Source organism: Lissotriton helveticus, chromosome 8, assembly GCF_964261635.1.
Source record: "Lissotriton helveticus chromosome 8, aLisHel1.1, whole genome shotgun sequence".
NCBI classification, from domain to species: domain Eukaryota; kingdom Metazoa; phylum Chordata; class Amphibia; order Caudata; family Salamandridae; genus Lissotriton; species Lissotriton helveticus.
The window spans coordinates 721,921,088-721,940,355 of NC_136069.1; the positions used below are offsets into that span (position 1 = coordinate 721,921,088).

At 43.8% G+C, this 19,268-nt stretch overlaps 1 protein-coding gene across 4 annotated transcripts in view; it reads left to right on the top strand.

The window, feature by feature from the left end:
* Positions 1 to 19,268, top strand: part of FARP1 (FERM, ARH/RhoGEF and pleckstrin domain protein 1) — a 543,186-nt gene that overhangs the window by 506,771 nt on the left and 17,147 nt on the right. For all 4 annotated transcript variants that reach the window (XM_078657512.1, XM_078657514.1, XM_078657515.1 and 1 more), the window contains exons 25-26: positions 9,578 to 9,685; positions 10,739 to 10,890. In XM_078657512.1, coding sequence (XP_078513638.1) covers positions 9,578 to 9,685; positions 10,739 to 10,890 — 260 coding nt within the window. The remainder of the gene's footprint in view (positions 1 to 9,577; positions 9,686 to 10,738; positions 10,891 to 19,268) is intronic.

Sequence of the window (19,268 nt, forward strand, 5' to 3'; positions counted from 1 at the left end):
GGATATTTTGGTGGCTCACAAGACCCCATTGGCGTGCCATATCCATCTGATCTGGGTATCGCCGGTGGAATTTCCCAATAGACCTTTCTCCTCAGAATTAATTTTTTTTCCCGGGTGATGCAACAACCTCTCCTTGTACCCCCATTTGATAACAGGATGAAAAGTGTATGTCCTTACCTCCACCCACGAAAATACGCTTATTCTTTTTATAAAAAAAATGTGTGTACAGTTTGTAAAAAAACATAACAATACATATTTAAAGACCGTTATGAAGCTTAGTTTGTGGGCAAAATCCCATGCAATCATCAAGTAATCTATCAATATCACCATCGCAGACAAGGGTTACTTCATACATTTGAAACTCTTGTAATCCCGGCACAAGGGTAGCCTTCAGATACAATTGAACATCTACATATTGGGTAAAACTGACACCTTCCACTGGTCCCATCCCTTCTCGAATTTATGTGGGTAGCTTCGCCCTTCATATACATGTTTTGGTGTCCGTACACCAGACTATAGCTTTTGTTCTATATTTCGTATGGTGGCTGACCAATATAATTGTGCTATTTAACGTCTGGCCACCACCATGCCCACCTTGCACAATATTTATATTTAGTACTGTCCTAATCTCGATATTCCTTGGCTGCAAAGTTACTGAATTGGAGGCAGTGACAATATCGCAGTAGTGTTCAGGCATCCCATCACCTCAGTGATGGGATGCCTGACAGCCCCATATTGTGTTCATAAATGTACCCACCTGATCACAACCTCTGAGGCATTCCTGGTTATGTGCAAGCCCGGTGTTCATCATCAGTTCTCTTCTATTATATACTCTATGGACTATGTCCCATTGCATTAACCAAAACCCTTCCTTGATCGCTATGTCTCTAGTGCCCTGCAGTGCCCTTTGTCCAATTTTCATCTGTTAAATTCTCAATATACTGTTCCCATGCTTCTTTCATTCCTTACATTGCATCTGGTAAACTAGCTATTGTTTACCTATTTCAGCAACTATTCTATTTTCTAGTGTGTTACAGGAAACTCATTTTTGTCTCTTATAGAAGTTGCTTTGTGGACGTTTTCAAGAATGTGAACACCAAGAAATGTATAAGCTTGTGGCTGTACACAAACATTTTGTTAAGCAAAAGCTCAAAGCTACACTTCAATAGACAATCTGCAAAATGTTAGAATTTTGCATAGGCCTGAAGCTTATTTATGGGCAGAAATGGCCACTGACCCGATCAAGGATGCCATCTCTCTCTGCTTCTGCCTGCGAATCAGTTGTGCACAGGCAGATTCCTCGTATGTTAGCCCAACAACTTTGTGAATTCAATTCTTGGTCCAAATCTCTCATTTTCCTTCATTACCAGGATTTTAATTTCCTCTTTTGTTAATTTCTCCTCATCTTTTTCTTGATAGTTGTGTTCCTTCTCTCACTCCGTCTCCTTTCACCATTTTTAAAGATATTTTATTCTGTAGCCTTCTTTTTAGGTCTCGCCTAGGTAGCGCTTGCGCTGTCTCTTCGAGACATTCTGTATTCAGGAATGGATTTGAAGCTCCACCTATTTTCCACCCATCTTTTCAATTGACTCCTGTTACTGTCCATTCTAAATGGTTGCTTCATTTCGGTCTTTGAGCATTATTTTCTTAAAACGCAGTCCTGCCTCCGGGCGCCATGCTGTAAGTTTCAGCAGGTCGCCCGCTTTTATATTTTTGTATTAAGTAATGCCGGCTGCATGCGATTGCGTCTCGCCCATCTTTCAACTTTGCAGTGCGGGACAGGCGGCGTGCCGCGCTGTTCACCAAAAGCTTACAATATTGAAAAAATAGACTTTGGCTACCCACTCCTTTGTTATCTTCGGCACGGCTCGCCAAAGTCTATTTTTTCAATATTGCAAGCTTTTAGTAAGCAGCGCAAAACAGGCGGCTTGCTACTCTGCTTACAATATTGAAAATATAGACTTTGGCAGTCCGCGCCAAAGAAAACAAACACGCGGCTCGCCAAAGTCTATTTTTTCAATAAATATAAAGCAATGACAGTGTGGCCCATAAAACGTCGCACTAGTGTAAAATTATGTTGCAGTATGTTTTATCTAAGCTCACCTTTTTTTTGACCCCCTTGCACTGCAGTCACCAAACAATCAAATACCAACAAACATGAATGAAAAGGAGCATGCAATTATGTACTTACTTTGGTTCAGTTCACCATATTACAAAGAAAAAAAAAATGTAAGATTTTTTTTTCATGCGATTCTATATCCACATTCGTTTGTTGTTAATGTTCAATCAAATTCCTCTGGAGTCTTGTAAATCAGATTTAACCCACTTTATTGAAGTTTGCTCATCATCGCAATGCGGCCCAGCCAACGCATTCCGTCTATACTGACTTCATCAGGGCTCGATGAAGGGGTTCTCCGGGCACACACAAGTCAAGAGTTGAGGTCGTGGTTTTAACAGTTTTTTATTGGGTTTCCATTACTCCAAATTTGCCCTTGCGCTTAAATGTTGCCAACACACGTTTTGTCTGTTGTTGTTATAGTCACAGATGACATTCTCAGGGCTACTTCCATATATATGTGGCTGGTGTTTGTTTAGAATTCAGTGGTTCCAAGAATGTATAATCTGCATCTGTAGTCTTGAGTCTTCCGTTCACTTGTGTGAAGTATGGGACTATATTATATCAAGTGATCTGTTGGCGAGCAAATTCCTGTAGTGTAATTGGGCGTCTTGGCATTCTGCAGAATCGACAGATCACTATATATAATATAATACATAGAGTCCCATACTCCATACAAGTAAACGGGGTGACTCAGTGGGACCTCTTTTGACCACAAGTGGTACTACACCCTGCAACATAGGCCAGGTAAAAAAACATTTGCTATTTATAATGCCAATAACTCCAACAAATGTGAGACCTTTTGCATTTGTATCTCATGTTGTCGACTTAGTCTACTTATTCCTGGTCTCTCAAGATGTTGATTTAGCTCAATAGTTTTTCTTTTGCTTCATCTGATGGATTTGTCTCCTTTCTCTTTGTATCTTAGTCCTTCGCAGGTTTTTGATTTTGGCTGTTTATTTCTATTGTATCCTCATTATCTCGACTGGTATGTTTGCCGCATTTATCGAGTGTAGCTCACATTCTGTGCATTCTTGTGCATGCATCCTTTGATTGGTTTATCAATTCCGTAAACTTTCTGTTCGCCACTGCTTTTTAGCATTTTCTTCTTGAATGCCAATTGCTTCTCTGCCACTAATCCCGATGGTTTGTGGCATTCTTTTTCCCTCACAGACTCTGTCTGGTTTACACTTACTTTCTTTTCCAATCTATTTGGTTGACTCCCTGTTCACTTTCTTTCCGGAGCTGCATCTCCCCAACATTTTCTGTCTGGTTGGAAAAGAGTTCAGTTTCAGTCCCAGCCAGGGTACTCTGATGCACATATCCCCACTCATACCAACGGGGTGTAAAAATAATTGGATAAAAACAGGCCAGTAAGGAACATCTAAAATAAGCACGTGAAATGCACCTTTTATTCCATCATGCAAACTCAAATTACTTAACTTGTCATTTCAAAATTTGCTGAAATACTTTAAGCACACGGAGCTGGAAACTTTGATGTAAATGTGCATACAGAAAAACTTTACCACAGAGTCCTGAATAGTATTTATTTGTGTTGGGTGTGTGTAAGCCAGATGAATGAGGCAAGCGACAAATGTATTGCCACGACTCGTACACTACAAGTCATTTTTCCATCCGTAATTTAAGGTGCCATGGTTGTGTCCTAAGAGATGTTTTCCTCTTTTAATCTTTTTTATTTTAATGAGCCAGCATAAGTATCTCAAAAATACAAGTAAACAAAAAAAACAACAAACCGTTGTTAAATTCATAGCCTAGAACTCATAAGTTCACAAACGTTAATCAAATAGAACAGGGAGCGAAAAAATATGATATTAGGAAAAGAAAGAATAGGAGCCTTAAAGAAGGTCCAGAATACAGGACCTTTTTTTTTTACATATTTTGTAAGAGATGTTTTCATGGCGAAAGGTTGTGCTAAATTCTTAGATAACTCTAGCTGGAGTAAATGGTACCATAAGTCACTCTAGTGCTTTTTTGTCAATGTACTATCTGAATGCTCTCATTTCAATGAACTTAAATCTTCCCTTCGATGCTGCTGTGTATATAACAAGGCACCTAGAGGCACCTTCCAAAGAGGCATAACCTTCTTTTAGTGTTCTAGTTCCTGCAGATAGGCTGATGTCATTGTGCTCTCATCACTCTGTGTATGTGTGTAGCTTTCACTCCACCACTGCAGTTTATTCTCTGTTTCTTGTGTCTTTCCTCCCTTTTCTGTTTTTTGTGTGGTAGAAGATTCTCTCACTGTCAGTGACTGTGCGTCGCTGCCTGCTGGACTGATCAGTTGTCAGCGACCTGTTACCATTTCACATGTCTGCTGGTACCGAATGCAGAGCCTGTCCTTTCATGATATCACCAAGAGTTATGAGGTAAATCAATGTATGCCTGCAGCTTATCTCAACTTCACCAGGCTCCAGAAGAACTTGTAAACTAACCCACGCATCTCCAAGATGGACGCATCGAAGGAAATGTTGACGGAGGTTACAAAAAAGGGGAAATCAATTTTAGATTTATTCTTGAAAAAAAAATTATCCAGAGCTGTGTCGTGCCTGGGGCGAGTGTTGTGCCACTTTGCGGGTGTGAGTGCTTCGGGCTGGACTGTTCCCTTTGGAGCAGGGTCAAGACTGATTTGCATATGGCTGGGTCCGAACTGAGGTACCATGACTTTCAAAATAAGGATGGACTGGGATGCGGCCCCGAATAATTACCAGTGGCAGAGATTTATTCAAGTATTCCACCCATCACTTTTTTGTGTACTTCATTGCATTTATTACATCATGCCCTTAACTGTCCAAGTTGGCAGTGCCGGGTAAACTGAATATTCAGTGGGTGCTGGTATACTTGCTTTTTATGTCCGCAGCCGTTCATTGCATTTTTCAACTGTTGCCAGGAGCGATCACCAGTGCATTGAAAAAGGGCAATGTTAATTGGATACGCATGCGCCATTCTTTTTTTTTCTCAATTAGCGTCATAGTACTCCGTGTCTAGTAGCGCCTCAGCTTCTGAAGTGCCAGTTTCCACATACAGCAAAACGGGGCCCAGCTTCCGCCTTGCCCCTTCCACCCATTGCCACTCAATGTCTGTTGTGGCTGTTAAATGTAAGCATAGAATACATTGTGCTGTCTGTGGACTCATGCACAGCAAGCAGTACAGATGTCATAGCCTGTGTAGGCAGGAGTGTGCCAATGAGTGTGTCTCCGCCTACCATATGGTATCCAAGTGCATGACAAGCAGTACTCTCGGGGATAACATGCAGCACACATGTACATTAAATAATGCCCGTTGCGTACAATACATACCCCGAACAATCCCCTAGTGCATTTTTGGAAGGATACTTGGGCCAAAGGGCACTTCCCAATGTAGGACACTAATGTGAACCACATACCTGTTCATTTACAACCATTCTACCACTGAGTAAATTATATTCACATAATAACAAAGAAGTCTGAAAATGTTAAAAATCAGTTGTTGTTACTGCACATTGCCATTGCTACTTTCTTCTTTACAAGTGTCCAACATTCAACTTTTGCCAAGACAAAAAAAAACACTGGCTCAGAGAAGGAAGAAATATTCAGTATATTTCATCTCATGCTTGTGCCTCTTTAAGGTATTTTTCTCCACTGGCCCGAAGCAAAAATGTGGAGCTTGACGAGGCGCATCACATATAACTGTTCTGCTGGTAAAACCAAAAACCGACTCCACTTCCATTCTATGTACAGAAAGGCGGATTTGTTTTAGCAGTTGATTCAGCTGCCAGTGGATTTAGGTACTAATCGGGCAACGTTGTTTTTATTCTCCTCATTCCAGCCCGAAGGAGATCACCATTCCATCAAAACCTTGCATGCACTTAATCTTGCTTTATTCATTTGGATTGCAACATCCTGCATGCGTTGGCTGTTTTTGCTCTTTCAGAGCAGAGACCTTTAACAAGATCTGTGCTCTTTGCCAAACCCTTTCTTAAAGGTCTGGCTTTTCCCTCTTTGGGTTGAGGGCCAGGTCATTTGTCATGTGCAACGTTTATTTATTGCACACCCAGCCAAGTCATTTTCAGGCCAGTGTGTGATTGCTCAGTTCTATACATGCTCAATAAATTAAAAATTGTAGATGAAGTGACCTGGTCATTTCAGTAGGACATTGACTCCTGAATGTGCCTCCTCACAGCACATACCTCACAGCAGTGACTATACCCACAGCTGTCTGGTGAAATCTAAGTCTGAAGTTCGTCCTTTGTAGAGTCCACTTAGGCAGAAGGCCAATCTCGTGATTGATCCATCAAATCTTATTTAGTAGAGCAGTGCACTACAGCAACACTCGGTTGTAGTGTAGTGCCTATATTCCTAATAGGCTCTGTGCATTGGAATATTATACACTATAGATTTGACATAGGACTGAGGTCAGTATGTCTCTATCGAGTATATTAAACTTAATTGTGTGTGCCAACTAGCTCAGAGGTCACTAGAAACTTTCTTGAATGAACAAGAAGGGATTAGTGTCTGACAACCGCATAAACATGACCACTTTGTTTCCCTTAGAGTCGGAACAATATCTTCAGAGTCGTGGAAACAGTAGATAACTATTTCACTTAGTCAATCGTGCATGCTTCGTTTCTACAGAGTTGCACAGAAAATAGACAGACATTTCTATAAAAAGGGTTTATTGAACAGTCTTCTTTCTCATGCAAGAGATATGAACTGCTACAATCGTTAGATAGAATGCGAAGTATAAGGGGGGAAAGCCTTTACAACGCGGGTATTACCATGCGCCACCATTACAACGTTGCTATTACAACGCAAGTCGTAACAACAACGACGGGAATAGTTTAATTTTCTATTCAAACACCTTCCCTACTGTAACGTGGGATGGAGTTGGAATAGAAAATTAAACTATTCCACTATCCAGCGCTTACAGCGCAAGTCGTTGGAACGACTTGCGTTGTAAAAACAGCGTTGTAATGGCAAGTGTGGTAAAAGCCTGCGTTGTAAAGCCATACAACCGAAGTATAATGCGTACAGCGTAAACAGTAATGTAAAATAATACTGTAATAGCTTTGTCTGTTGCTGTGACATATATAAAAATACATACATAAATAACACAGGCTAAAATACTCAACTGGTGCTTCTAAAATACGCCTACCCCAGTGTACCTAACCTAGGTCTAGTACGAGGGAAGAAGTAGGTGCTGTCTTAGCTATAGTTTAGTTTTGCCAAGAATTGCCAAAGGTTTTGCTAGGTTCTAATCCGCTCCATACCTTAGAATGAGAGAGGTTTGTATCTCTTTCCCGGGACTCGATTTCCCAACACCCCGCAAGGAGAGTCAGAAACACTGGAGCTGAATTCTTGGCAGGAGGATGACAGCTTCTGGTCAGTGCGTCAGCTGGGGAGTTGGCTTTCTTCGGTACTTGCTGTGGCGAGCTGCGGCATGCAAGTAGGTAGTTGAACTGCACCGAACCACACCGTGCTTTGCCATAGCAAGTGAAGGTATATTTATACCTTGAAGGTGTTTAGGAATGCCAGTATTGACGTAAGAGTCGGGCATATGAACGTAATAAAGGAACCTCTAAGGAATAGATGTTCATGCATAACAAATGAGTTCTTGGAGAAATCAATATCCAGGCACGGGGAAGTCCCTAAAGCTTAAGAGTCTGGTTTTCCACAAAATCGTTGTGATGTAGATGAACGGATGCAAGTAGCCATGCCTATATTTGGGTAGCATGGGCTATGCCTAAATAAGGACTGGATTTCTAGGCCTATATAAAGGCAACGTGAATTATACCAATATAAGGGCATGAATCGGGAAATTCATACGGAATCTAAATCGATACACAACACTGTCTAGTAAAACAGTTCCATAGAGCCAAATGATATTCTCCTGACCGCTACCACCAATGACACTGCTCCTAACAGTTCACCTCTTTTTAAGACTCTTCATTTTCATACTCAGTAGACCTGAAACCCCTTTCCGTGTTGCACAGTTGTGCAAATCTAACCTTGGTGATGGCTAACATTGCTCCTGAAAGTTTTGAGGCGCATTCATGAAGTTACAGTCTTCACGGTGAACGATCAGTGTTGGCACACAGATAAATCAAGCCGATGCCTGCCGAAATTGTTCTAAAATGACCTGATAAGAACCAAAGTGAATTACAACCTCTCCTTCTCATGATATGAGCACTTTCGAAATTTAAAGCCTGGTTGACAACTTGGCAGGTATTTCTATGTGGCTTCCAGTTTCCTTCACTTTGAAACTGTACAATGTGCCCTGAGAAAGTTACGGACAGATGTGTGGCAATGACGCCAATGTACATGAACTCAGGAGAATGATGGTACATTCGATAAACCATGGCCGTAGGTGAACAATGGCGCATTGAGTGAACAGTGGGCTTACAAGAAAGATGGAGTATGACGAAGAACTGTAAAGCACATCCTTGGACTTGATTTGACCTCCCTCCTTTGAAATAAAAGGGGAAACGACTTATAATTTGTGACCCCTTCGCCATGTTGGACATGGCAAAGAGAAGTGTGCGTGCATATGTGGTGTGAATGTGTTTCAAAGGGGTGGGGGAAATTTAACAGCTCTAGTTTGTTTTCCAAAGAACTGATACCAACGCTCTTACTGCAGCGTTAGTTTTTTTTCCTCAAGGCCCCCTAATTTAATCAGCGAAAGCCTCAGTCACACAGTGATCTCTAAGCCTGATCCTATTAGGCTGTGACTTTTCCCTTTTTCATCAATGAAACTTAGATTATTTACTCTGAAACTCACTAAATTGTTGTTTCATTGATAAGATATATGGGGAGATTGAGTCCTTGCCTGGGATGTGTAGCCATTTTAAAAATGTTCTTTCCTGCATGTTCCCCTCAACAGTTGGAAGATCTTGTATGTTCCTTATCTTCTCCAGCTCCACGGATATTAGTGTTCCTGTTCGTAGGTGAAATAGGAAATTTATTTCGAAATTCCTTAGCGGCATGTCGTATTCTCTACGAACAAGGTAACGTGCACTAAGTGACAACAGGTTGCCACCAATTTTATCTGGTACAGACAGAGTGAAGACGCACTGGCACATACCTAATCAGCATCTTTATGAAGATAGCAATATCCTCATGTAATTGGCATCCACTGAAAATGTAAGACCAGTAGGATTCTCATTGAAGATTAATAACTTAAAAGCAAAAAGCAATTAAATCTGACAGAAAGGTTACTGGATCTCAAAGGTATCAGCAGACCGTTGTATTCGTGAAGGTGGGAGATGAGGGAAGCTTCTTTATAAAGATGAGGTTGGGGCTGTCTGCTCACTGGGACGGCATAAGGTGAAGGGCTTTCTTGGCTTCAGGTGGAAACCAAGGATACCGCCAAAGCTCTTTTGCTGAGGCGTGTCCTCTTTCCACCTGTTGTGTATGCTGTGTGGTACATCAGTGAGGATTTTGACACAACTTTATTTTCTCTCGTTTACAGAACCAGTTATCAGGGAACTTGTTGAGAAAGTTTAAAAACAGTAATGGTTGGCAGAAGCTCTGGGTGGTTTTTACCAACTTCTGCCTGTATTTCTACAAGTCTCACCAGGTAAGAGCTTAAAAGTTGATTTATTAGCAGCCGTATTGAAACTGACTGGTATGTAGGATGCTATTGTTTGTGGTACAACAAGCTATTATCTCCAAATATAGAATATCATTATACTCCTTTACAAATTGCTCTAATTTACATTTGAACAGGACATTCGGTTTCACTGTATAGAGAGCAGTGGCATAAAACACTCGCAGAACCACCGACTTAGCATAGTCAGCAGCAGTCCCAGACACCCATCGCTTTGCCCCTCACTCAAAGGAAGGCAACTCTTCTAGCTTTCATCTCGTACTCAAAGCAGACACCCCAAATGCCAGCTTTCATCACTTATAAGACAGGCAGCAGCAGTGTAAATTTCCCCCAGCGAGAAAGCAAGCAGCGTTGTACCAGTGTTACTCTACACACTAGCACAGCATACTGCATTCATGGGCAGGAGCACTGCAAGCTTCCATCCCGCGTATGGGCAAGCACAGTAACCATGCCTGAGCAATGACGACAATTCCCTTTGTGTCATGTCACTCTTAATAAAAGGGACACTAAATGGGTAGTGCCTAGGCTAGTGCTAAGTTTGCCCATGGTCTAATTCATCACTTTGGCTTCCCCATGGATCTGTGTTGCCCATTTTTTTAATGGCAGGGTTTTGACAATGCAGCTATCAAATCCTCTTATTCCTAACATTATAAATAGAGGGGGGGTTTGGATCTGCCCGTTCGCCCATTGGCTTTTATCAGCCAGCCTCTTCCTGCCATTCCCTTGAGCTTTGGCTTTCTTTGGCCAGTCACTTTCAGCGATTGGCTTGTGACTTTGTCAATCACATATTGACCCAGCCTTTGGAATAGTCATCTCTCACTTAATGCGATTGGCTGCTTGAGTGTATGCTTCTCCCCACCTTACTCTCACAAGATTTTGCCATTCTTAACTGCTTGTAAGATTTTTAGGTGTGAATGAGAGTAATTCTCTTCATGGTTCTTAATGAAATAAAAACAATGTAATCACATTTTTCTTGGTCCACCTCTGTTCCCAATTCTTGTCGTTTTTATCTTTTCCTTATAGGACAATCATCCATTAGCCAGCCTGCCTTTGCTTGGTTATTCCCTCACCATTCCCTCAGAATCTGAAAATATTCACAAGGACTATGTCTTCAAGCTGCATTTCAAATCTCATGTGTACTTCTTTCGGGCTGAAAGTGAATATACATTTGAAAGGTACGTTAACACAAGACCTTTTAACATTGCAGCATAACGTACTAATGCATGTTGTCAAGTATTTGCACATGGAGATTTAACTGACAAGGATGTGTCAGTGTTTTTTTTTTGTTTTGTTTTTTGAGTCTGTAGCAATTTACTATAATTTTCTAGATGAGACACCCGTGAGGCCTGTTCCAGCCGGAGTCTCATGTTGGCACATTTGCATTCATTATTAGCAGCATGATGCCTTGTGGGCGCTGTGATGCGTTAGAGGTAGATAGCATGTTTCCTCATACCTCCTATTGCATTTTAGAATAATGTGCTTTAACCTCTAATGGAAGCCCTAAAATAAACGTATGGTTTTAGATGCTGACCCAGTACTTCGCCACACTCTTCTGAAGCTTTCAAGTTAAAATTGGATTAATATAGTGATGCTCTTTGGTGTGAAAAGTTTCAATAAATGTAAATTTGAACGTAAGTAGTTATTACCTTACAAATAATTCGGTGGTGTGTAAGTAAATCTCTTATGCAGGCTTTGATTGCAAATGTCCATCCCTGAAAATCAGAAATAGCTTTAAAGAATTTCTTCATGACCAAGCTCCTGAGGTGATATGCGACCCTGGAGTAATTTACATAAAGCATTTAATGTATACTGTTAGTGTCTGCCTATTTAATTTGGTTGTATTGTTTGTTGCAGCACATCAACTTTACCACGCCATAATGTTATGTGAAGAAGTATAGAGGCTTCCGAATTAAGGCCCTTTGGCAGCCATTTTGGCTTGAGGTCAGAGTGTATTTGTGGGTGGGGGTGAGCGGGCAAACAGCCAGTTGTGTAAAATATTAAGACACTTGAGGAAATAACCCATCGTTCACCTCTGGTTGTTATGATTCTGCACACCTTTCCAGCTTCATCCATTGCTTATGGACAATCTGTGTCCACCATCAATCTGAGGAGAGACTAGGACATTACCAGTATCCCACACACTGCAGCCCTCTTCGTGTATTATCTTTTGTTATGGGGTGGCTCCTCCATAAGAGCGGAGGAGCATCGCCCCACTTAAATGCCCCCCAAGCCCCAGAGATGAAAAATAAAATGGTAATTCATTACAATTTTGTCCTGAACAGTGTGTCATGACAGGGTGGAACCTCCTGAATTGTAGCAGGGAGGAGTGATTGGCAAAGGCCTGCTTGTGCACTAGTTTAAAATGCGCATGTCTCTTTGGCTGGACGTCTTGCGACGGCCAGCCAGATATGCGCCCTTTAAACCTCTCTCAACCCAGCTGCCTTAGACAGGTGGTTGAGAGCAAGTACAGGCCTCCAGTGCACTGGGGAGCACCGAGAAGGCTGCTCCCTCCAATCAGGACGCTGCTCTCGTATGAGCAGCGCCAGGATCGGTCACAAGAGTTTGCTGGTGCCTGATGTGCAGTCAACAGAAGAAGAGGTCCGGGGCCAGGAGCACCTATAAGGTTAGTGTTTTTATTTTTTTTTATTAATGATTAATGATGCCAGCTGCCACTGCTTTGGTTTCTTATGTAAGGCACTGAGCAGCGAAAAGAAGATTTGCATCCGACTTTCTACTAAAAGAGGACAGACTAAGTAGCCTCGGAAAACGGTCCAATAACCATTGCTAGCTTCAAAACATTTGATTACCTAGATATAATGGCCCGATTCACAAAGATTTTGCTATCCGTAGATGTGAATTCCTCCTGTAGTACTCCTGGCTTACTCTCAAATTGTAGTAGTAAGTCAGGAGCACTCCTGTCTTACACCAAGCTTATTCCTGGTATTCGCTTATTCCTGGTATTCGCTTATTCCTGGAATTCGCTTATTCCTGGAATGCACTTTGTGAATTGACTTCTATATATTCTTCCGTATGTATAAGTACTGCACATCCACTCCACAGTTCTAATTAGACTGAGGGTTGCAGTTCTCAGCTTATGTTTAGTCTGCATTAGTAACACATCCCAACAAAGTTATTGGTTGTGTAAATGCCATATATTTAATTTTGTAGTATTTAATAAATATATAAATAGGACTGTCCAAGTTCTCATTTTTTAGGGTTCAAAAACTTCAAACTCCCTTGTGTGGTGCTGGGAGCGCTTAATAAAACGCTGAGAGCGAGTCCATGTCCTCCTCAGTTTAAAGTGCATTGTTCAGTGTGAACAATACAGTACTCTCTGCAGGCTCTCTGTACTCATTTCCCTTCTTTGCTTGGCAGGCGGGCGCATAATTCAGCTTCCAGCTCAGAATATGAAAAGGATGAACCCAATGAATGCACCTTTGACTGTAGATACTGTGAGAATGTCATGCAATTACATTTCCATTAAAGACAGCCTAGTCTATCATGAACCCTCTTTACTTGCAGTGCCATTTTATTTTACACGCAAAATGACAGTCCCTCCAGTAATGAATGTGTCACATTCTTAAGAGCAAACTTTAGAGCAGTGAACCTATTATCAGAGTATGCTCCTGAAACGTGCATTTAAATCTACGAATTACTTTGTGCTTGAGAGAAATGTATTTTACTGCAACGCAGGGTTTGGGGCTGGCCGCGAGTCGTACAATGAGCAGAGCTGCTTGGGTGTAACCTGTCTTGTGTAAATGCACTCAGACTACAATGCTTTTTTTTTAAATCTCTTGTTGAGATTATTACACAAACTGGAAACCTAATGAATTATAATTATTTGATAACCTGATTTGGCCTTAAAGCTCCGTCTTTTGGTCTTAAACTAAAAAATGTCAGGCACCTCTTCATCCTTAGGCACATTAGACCTGGCTATGACCCTTTAACACGCCCTACTGAGTTACTGTCATTTCCAGTGAATTAAGAACAAGGATATGTATAGTTCAGTTTCCCTCAAATCGACTCTTTTCCTTTGTTGAAGTGGAAGTGGGACTCAACTGATTAATCAACATCTGTGAATATATTTGCTTCCAAAACATTCACAGTAGCAGCTATTACGCTCCTCCAGTATCTGCGGGCCGTAGCACCCCGCCACTGAGAAGACGACACCGCATTCCAAACCACCAACCTGACATGCCACTGGCCCATTTGTCTACCTGCACCAGTCTTCAGCTTACCTTTCAGTCCAAGCTACACAACCTCGGTGACATGATGGCCACAAGTCACTCTCCCCCGCAACTCCTTAACTGAAAACTCTAGCATTGGGGTGCTTCATGACATTCAAATATGTCCTGATGCTCGGCTTCGGCCCCTGCCGTGGCTGTTTCCTATGCAGGACATCCTGAAGCCCAGTTCTTGTAGGATGACTACAGGTGTTTAAGTTTGTATGGCAAGCAAAGGCCATGCACCCGGTTGCAAGATTTAGGGCTCTCAGTTTCAGAACCACTTGTCTGACAACCAGGGCGCTCCCTTACCTGGGCCATCCTGCACTTTCAGCAGCGGTCTGCAAAGCACCAGCATGGAGTCACTCCTGTCGCTAAGGTTGTGGTCAAATAGTGACGCAGGAGAACCACCTCATCCTGCATGGAGCACGTCTGACAATACAGGCACAAACTACTCCGGTGTGAAGATAAAGGTATTCCCAAGAGAGCAGTCCTGAACGGGGCAGGTAAGAGGTTGGCGGTGCGGGGGGATTTTCAGATGACGGAATAAGGGAATAAAACACTTGCCTTGGTAAGTGGTTTTATTTCCCCCAATACGTCGTCTGTCGACTACCCCACCCCACCGCTTTTACCTGCACCGGGCCATGACTCTGAGAGGCGTAGGTGGCCTTATAGTTTCTGTGGTGTAGGAAGGTGGCTACCTGACTATGGTTACCCCAGATTTTTTGCCTGTGTTTAGCTGGTTTTTTGACTTAGTTGACCTGGTTCCCTGCTAATCAGGGCCCCAGGCCATCTGCTCTCTCTGTAAAATGGATTCCATGTACCCTAGGTACATACCACAATTGGAAATGGACTCCTTGTCAGCCCCTGTATAATGCACTATAGGTGCCCAGGGCATAGGGGCCACCAAGGCCTACCAGGGGCTGCAGCATATCTTTTGCCACCCCTGGCTGGTTCTTAAATTGACATAACTGGCTGATCACTCAGCTGGGGTAAGGTGGTGTAATCACCCCTTACTTAGGTATAGTATACCTATATCTAAACCTATATCTGGACACATATAAACCTGTGAGCCACTCCTATGGAAGGCCTCATCAATCCTGGAGGCAGAGTGCGTGGTTTAATGTGAGATGGAGCTCTAGCATGAGCTGAGCCTGTCTGCAGCTGTCGGGAACAACTCCCTAAGCTGTTTCAGGATAATGCCATACCATATACTCTTAAGTGCATTATATTCCTCGCGGTTATATAGCAACTCTGGTTTGGCTTTATCAAAACATGTCGTGTAAGGTGTCATACGATTTGGAATACTATCCCCTCGCCAGTTCTGGCGACGGGGATAGCATTCCACCCCTCTAGAGGGGTAAGACATGTTACTTTACTTTAATGCGGTTAACTTCTAAAAGGGCCTTAGATCCACAAAATGGATGCCTCTGCCACAGACAAGAGTCTGACCCCCTGAAGCTGACCGAAACTCAGCCAAATGGGGCCTGGACAAAGGGTTTCCTGTCGCAGGAGGGTGTTACCACCCTCCAGACAGGAGATAGTGGATTGTAGCAGGGAGGTCTGAAAGAAACCAGACACTGCCTGGGGCGCACAAGGCTGCCCCTTGCATAATCCGGCCAAACCGGTTCTGGGGCACTCCAGCCCTCGTGCCAGGGCGGCCTGGATCAAAGGAAAGGGGTGTATCCACCCCCTTCCTGGTTCCCACCCATAGGGGGGGACCTAGCAGGTAATCACGCCCCCCAGATTCGAATAAGAGTGGGAGCAGTGCCAATGCACTTCAGATTATCCTGAAGAAACATAAGAAACGAAATTCTGGACCCTTCGACATCCTACTCGACGTAGAAGCCCGAAGAATCTCCCTTGTGGTCAAGGAGTGACCACCCTGTGTAAACAGGCACCATCCAGCTATCGACGTCTACTTTGTTGCAGTTCCCGCCGGAACTCGAGCGACAGAGATCGACGAGATCAAGCCTGCCTGCTTTCCAACAGCCCGATCCACAGTCCCTGCAGAGCTGAGACCCGTGGAGGCGACCGGAAGCGTGGGGCACGCCATCTTGAATTGACCACGAGACGCTGACCGTGCAGCCCACGAGTGACCCTCGAAGCTGTACACCGGGGTTTGAGAAGCCCCCACCCTGAGCCACACTTGCACCGAAGTTCAGCCCTCCACACTCGACGAGTGCTGCGTGGGGCCCTTCTGCTTCTTTTGGCTCAACGCGTTGGCCCGGTCACTCGCCAGCCGGCTAGTGGCCCCTGTGCCGACGAAAACTTGAAATCGACTTGTGAATCTGGTTGCTCCAGATCTGCCCCAGCTCCCCTGAAAAGGAGCCCCCACTCTGACCCTCCTGGTTCGAGTGAGAAGCAATCTCCCGGTTCCGCGTGGATTGCTTTTGCCAAGTGTTGTTTGCTCCAATCTTGAAGCCGACAGCGCCGACGGCGAGAGCCTGCGTGGGACAGATCGTGACCTGCTCCTGGACGTCGTAGATGCCCCAGAGCCCACGTGACAGCGGAGAGAAGCACCTCGACAGCGACCTGATTGCGCCCGACATTGCCTGGTTCCGTCCTGGTTCCACCCTGGTCACTGCTGAGTGACCCAGACTCTGTCCCCTCTGCTTTCAGGTACTTTTCGACTCGAGTCCACCCTTGGACTCCACCGGACACTTTTCTTTCACCCCGCCTGCAGCCCTTTCAGCTTCAAGCACCAAGAGCCTGCGTGACGAAACCCGACTCAACTTCGACCCTGTGCACCCGCTTCCTGTGGGTGAGGTAACTTTGCTCCGCCGGTGTTCCCACACTGGTACACATCTCTAGGGTCTGTGTCTTAAGTTTTGTTCCTCTAGGTTCAGCGGAAGTGTCCTTAAACTTTAACTTTGTAACTTTTACGCACCACTGGTTAACATTGGCGCATGCGTGCGCTTTCCGCACTGCTCCCGAATCCCGTGGGCCTCTCCCGACTTCAGCACTGCTTGTCCTGACTGCTCCCAGCGATTCCCTAGGCCCTAGGCCTAACCACTGTTCGATTGGTATCTCTTATACCACTTGTTTAGTATATGGTTTGAGTGGCCACCCGCCCTCATCCATAATTGTGCAACTTGTATGTTTAAACTGTGCTTTTGATTTAACGCTTGTGCCCCTTTATTCATAAAGAATACTGGGGATTGTTTTTAGTAATAAACACATATATTTTTATAATATATACTTGTGTGGTGTCCTTTCATTTGATATTACAGGATTGTATGTGGTAAAACAGCTCGCTTAACACGACCTCTTAAGTTAAGCCTTTAGGCTGCTTAGTCCATGCTACCCCTAGGATAGCTTGTCTAACAAGGTTGACTTACAACCTGACACCATAAGGGATTGTTTGGTCTGATAATAGGTGGTTCCAGAATTGGAAACATCACCTATCAGGCCAACTTCTCACATTGGTGAGCAGCGGTGCGGATTTGAGCTTGCTGTTGTTTTACCATTGCAATCTTTTATCAAATTGAAAGATCACATCAAGTACCTCTAGGTACATATAAATCAAAAGCTTAGCATATTAAGTTCTACTGAACTTAGTAGTTGTAGATTAAAGGGATTAGCACACCCTGACTACAACTCACTAGCAAGGTACAGTAGGGAAACACTTAGTGTAGGTAGGTGCATCACTTACACCACACTAGAGTCATGTCTGACACAGGAGTAGCCTCAGGGTCTACCCCTGTGACAGTTGACCTTACCAAGGCAACTTCCAGCTATGACAAATTAACCCGAAAGGATTTGATTGCCTTGTGCATCTCAAGAGGGTTAAAAAGGGGCAGAAGTCCCACCTGTCCTATCCTGATAGCCATTCTAGAACAGGATGACGTAGAGAAGGCGAATGAAGTACCCTTAGAATCAGGAGATGGAGTGAACCCCCTGTAGCTGATACCCCTCAGGAGGAAGAAGGAGAGGAGGGGGATGAGGACTCAGATGTAGAGGACCCAGAGAATCAGGATCAGAGGGCTAGCCAGGTCCAAGTTGCCAGGCTTAACCAGGCCAACTTAGACCTACTGGGAAATGGAGAGGGCCAGCACCTCCCCAGATCCAACCATGTCATTCTCCCAGGCAACAGAAGAGTGAGATCTCCCTCAGGGGACTCTCATATTTCTAGTGCCTCAAGAGAATCTCAGAGAGGCATGACTGCTTCTCAAAAGCTAGAGCATAGGGCCAGAATGAGGGCTGTCAAACTCCAAATAGAGAGGGAGGAGGTAGCCTTGGCTCAAGCTTGACTTGCCTTGGCAAGAGAGCAAAAATTGTGTGGCTTAGATGCCACTGGTGGCGGCAATATTCCTAAAGAGAAACCCAGGTCCTATGATAGTAGAAACCTGACAAAGATTGTGCCCCCCTACAAGGAAGGGGATGACATCCACAAGTGGATAACTGCTCTTGAGAGAGCCTGCATGGTACAGCAGGTTCCTGAGGAACAGTGGGCAGCAATCTTATGGTACTCCTTTTCAGAGAAAGGGAGAGATAAGCTCCTCACTGTTAGACATGAGGATGCAAACAATTACAAAGTCCTGAAGAGTGTTCTGATAGATGGGTTTGGCTTAACCACTGAACAGTACAGGTTGAAGTTCAGAGACACCCAGAAGACACAGACTCAGGACTGGACTGATTTTGTTGATTGTGCAACTAAGGCTCTGGAGGGTTGGCTACATGGCAGCAAAGTACATGACTTTACAGGATTGTATAATTTGATTATGAGGGAGCAGATCCTAAGTAATTGTCAGAACCAGCTCTTACACCAGCACCTGGTGGACTCTGATCTGACCTCTCCCCAAGAATTGGGAAAGAAGGCAGACAAGTGGGTCAGAACCAGGATTAGGCCTAAGAATCAGGACAGTAACCAGAAGAAGGAGTCTACCAAGCCTCAAGATAATGGTGGGGATAAAAATAAAGAAAAGACTTCCCCAGGGCCCCAAAACTCCAAGAATGGGGGTGGGTCCCAAGACACTTCTTCAACTGAGAAAAAGCCTTATTGTTATGCCTGTAAACAGGTTGGGCATTACAAAACAGACAACTGTTGTCCCAAGAATAACAATAAAGAGAATATACCTCCAAAGCCAGCTCCACCACCTCCTGTTACTGTCAGCAGTAATCCCCCAGGAAGTGGGAGCACACCCAGGAATCTGGGTGGGTTTACTTTTGGAGCTCAGGTGAACCCTGGCCTATCCAGGTCCCCATCACCCAATGATTTTGTTTATGAGACTGGCATGGGGTTTGCCAACTTCTCTGATTGCCCAAATACCTTGAGCAAGTATAGACAAGAGCCCATCATCAATGGTTTGAAAGTTGAAGCTTTTAGA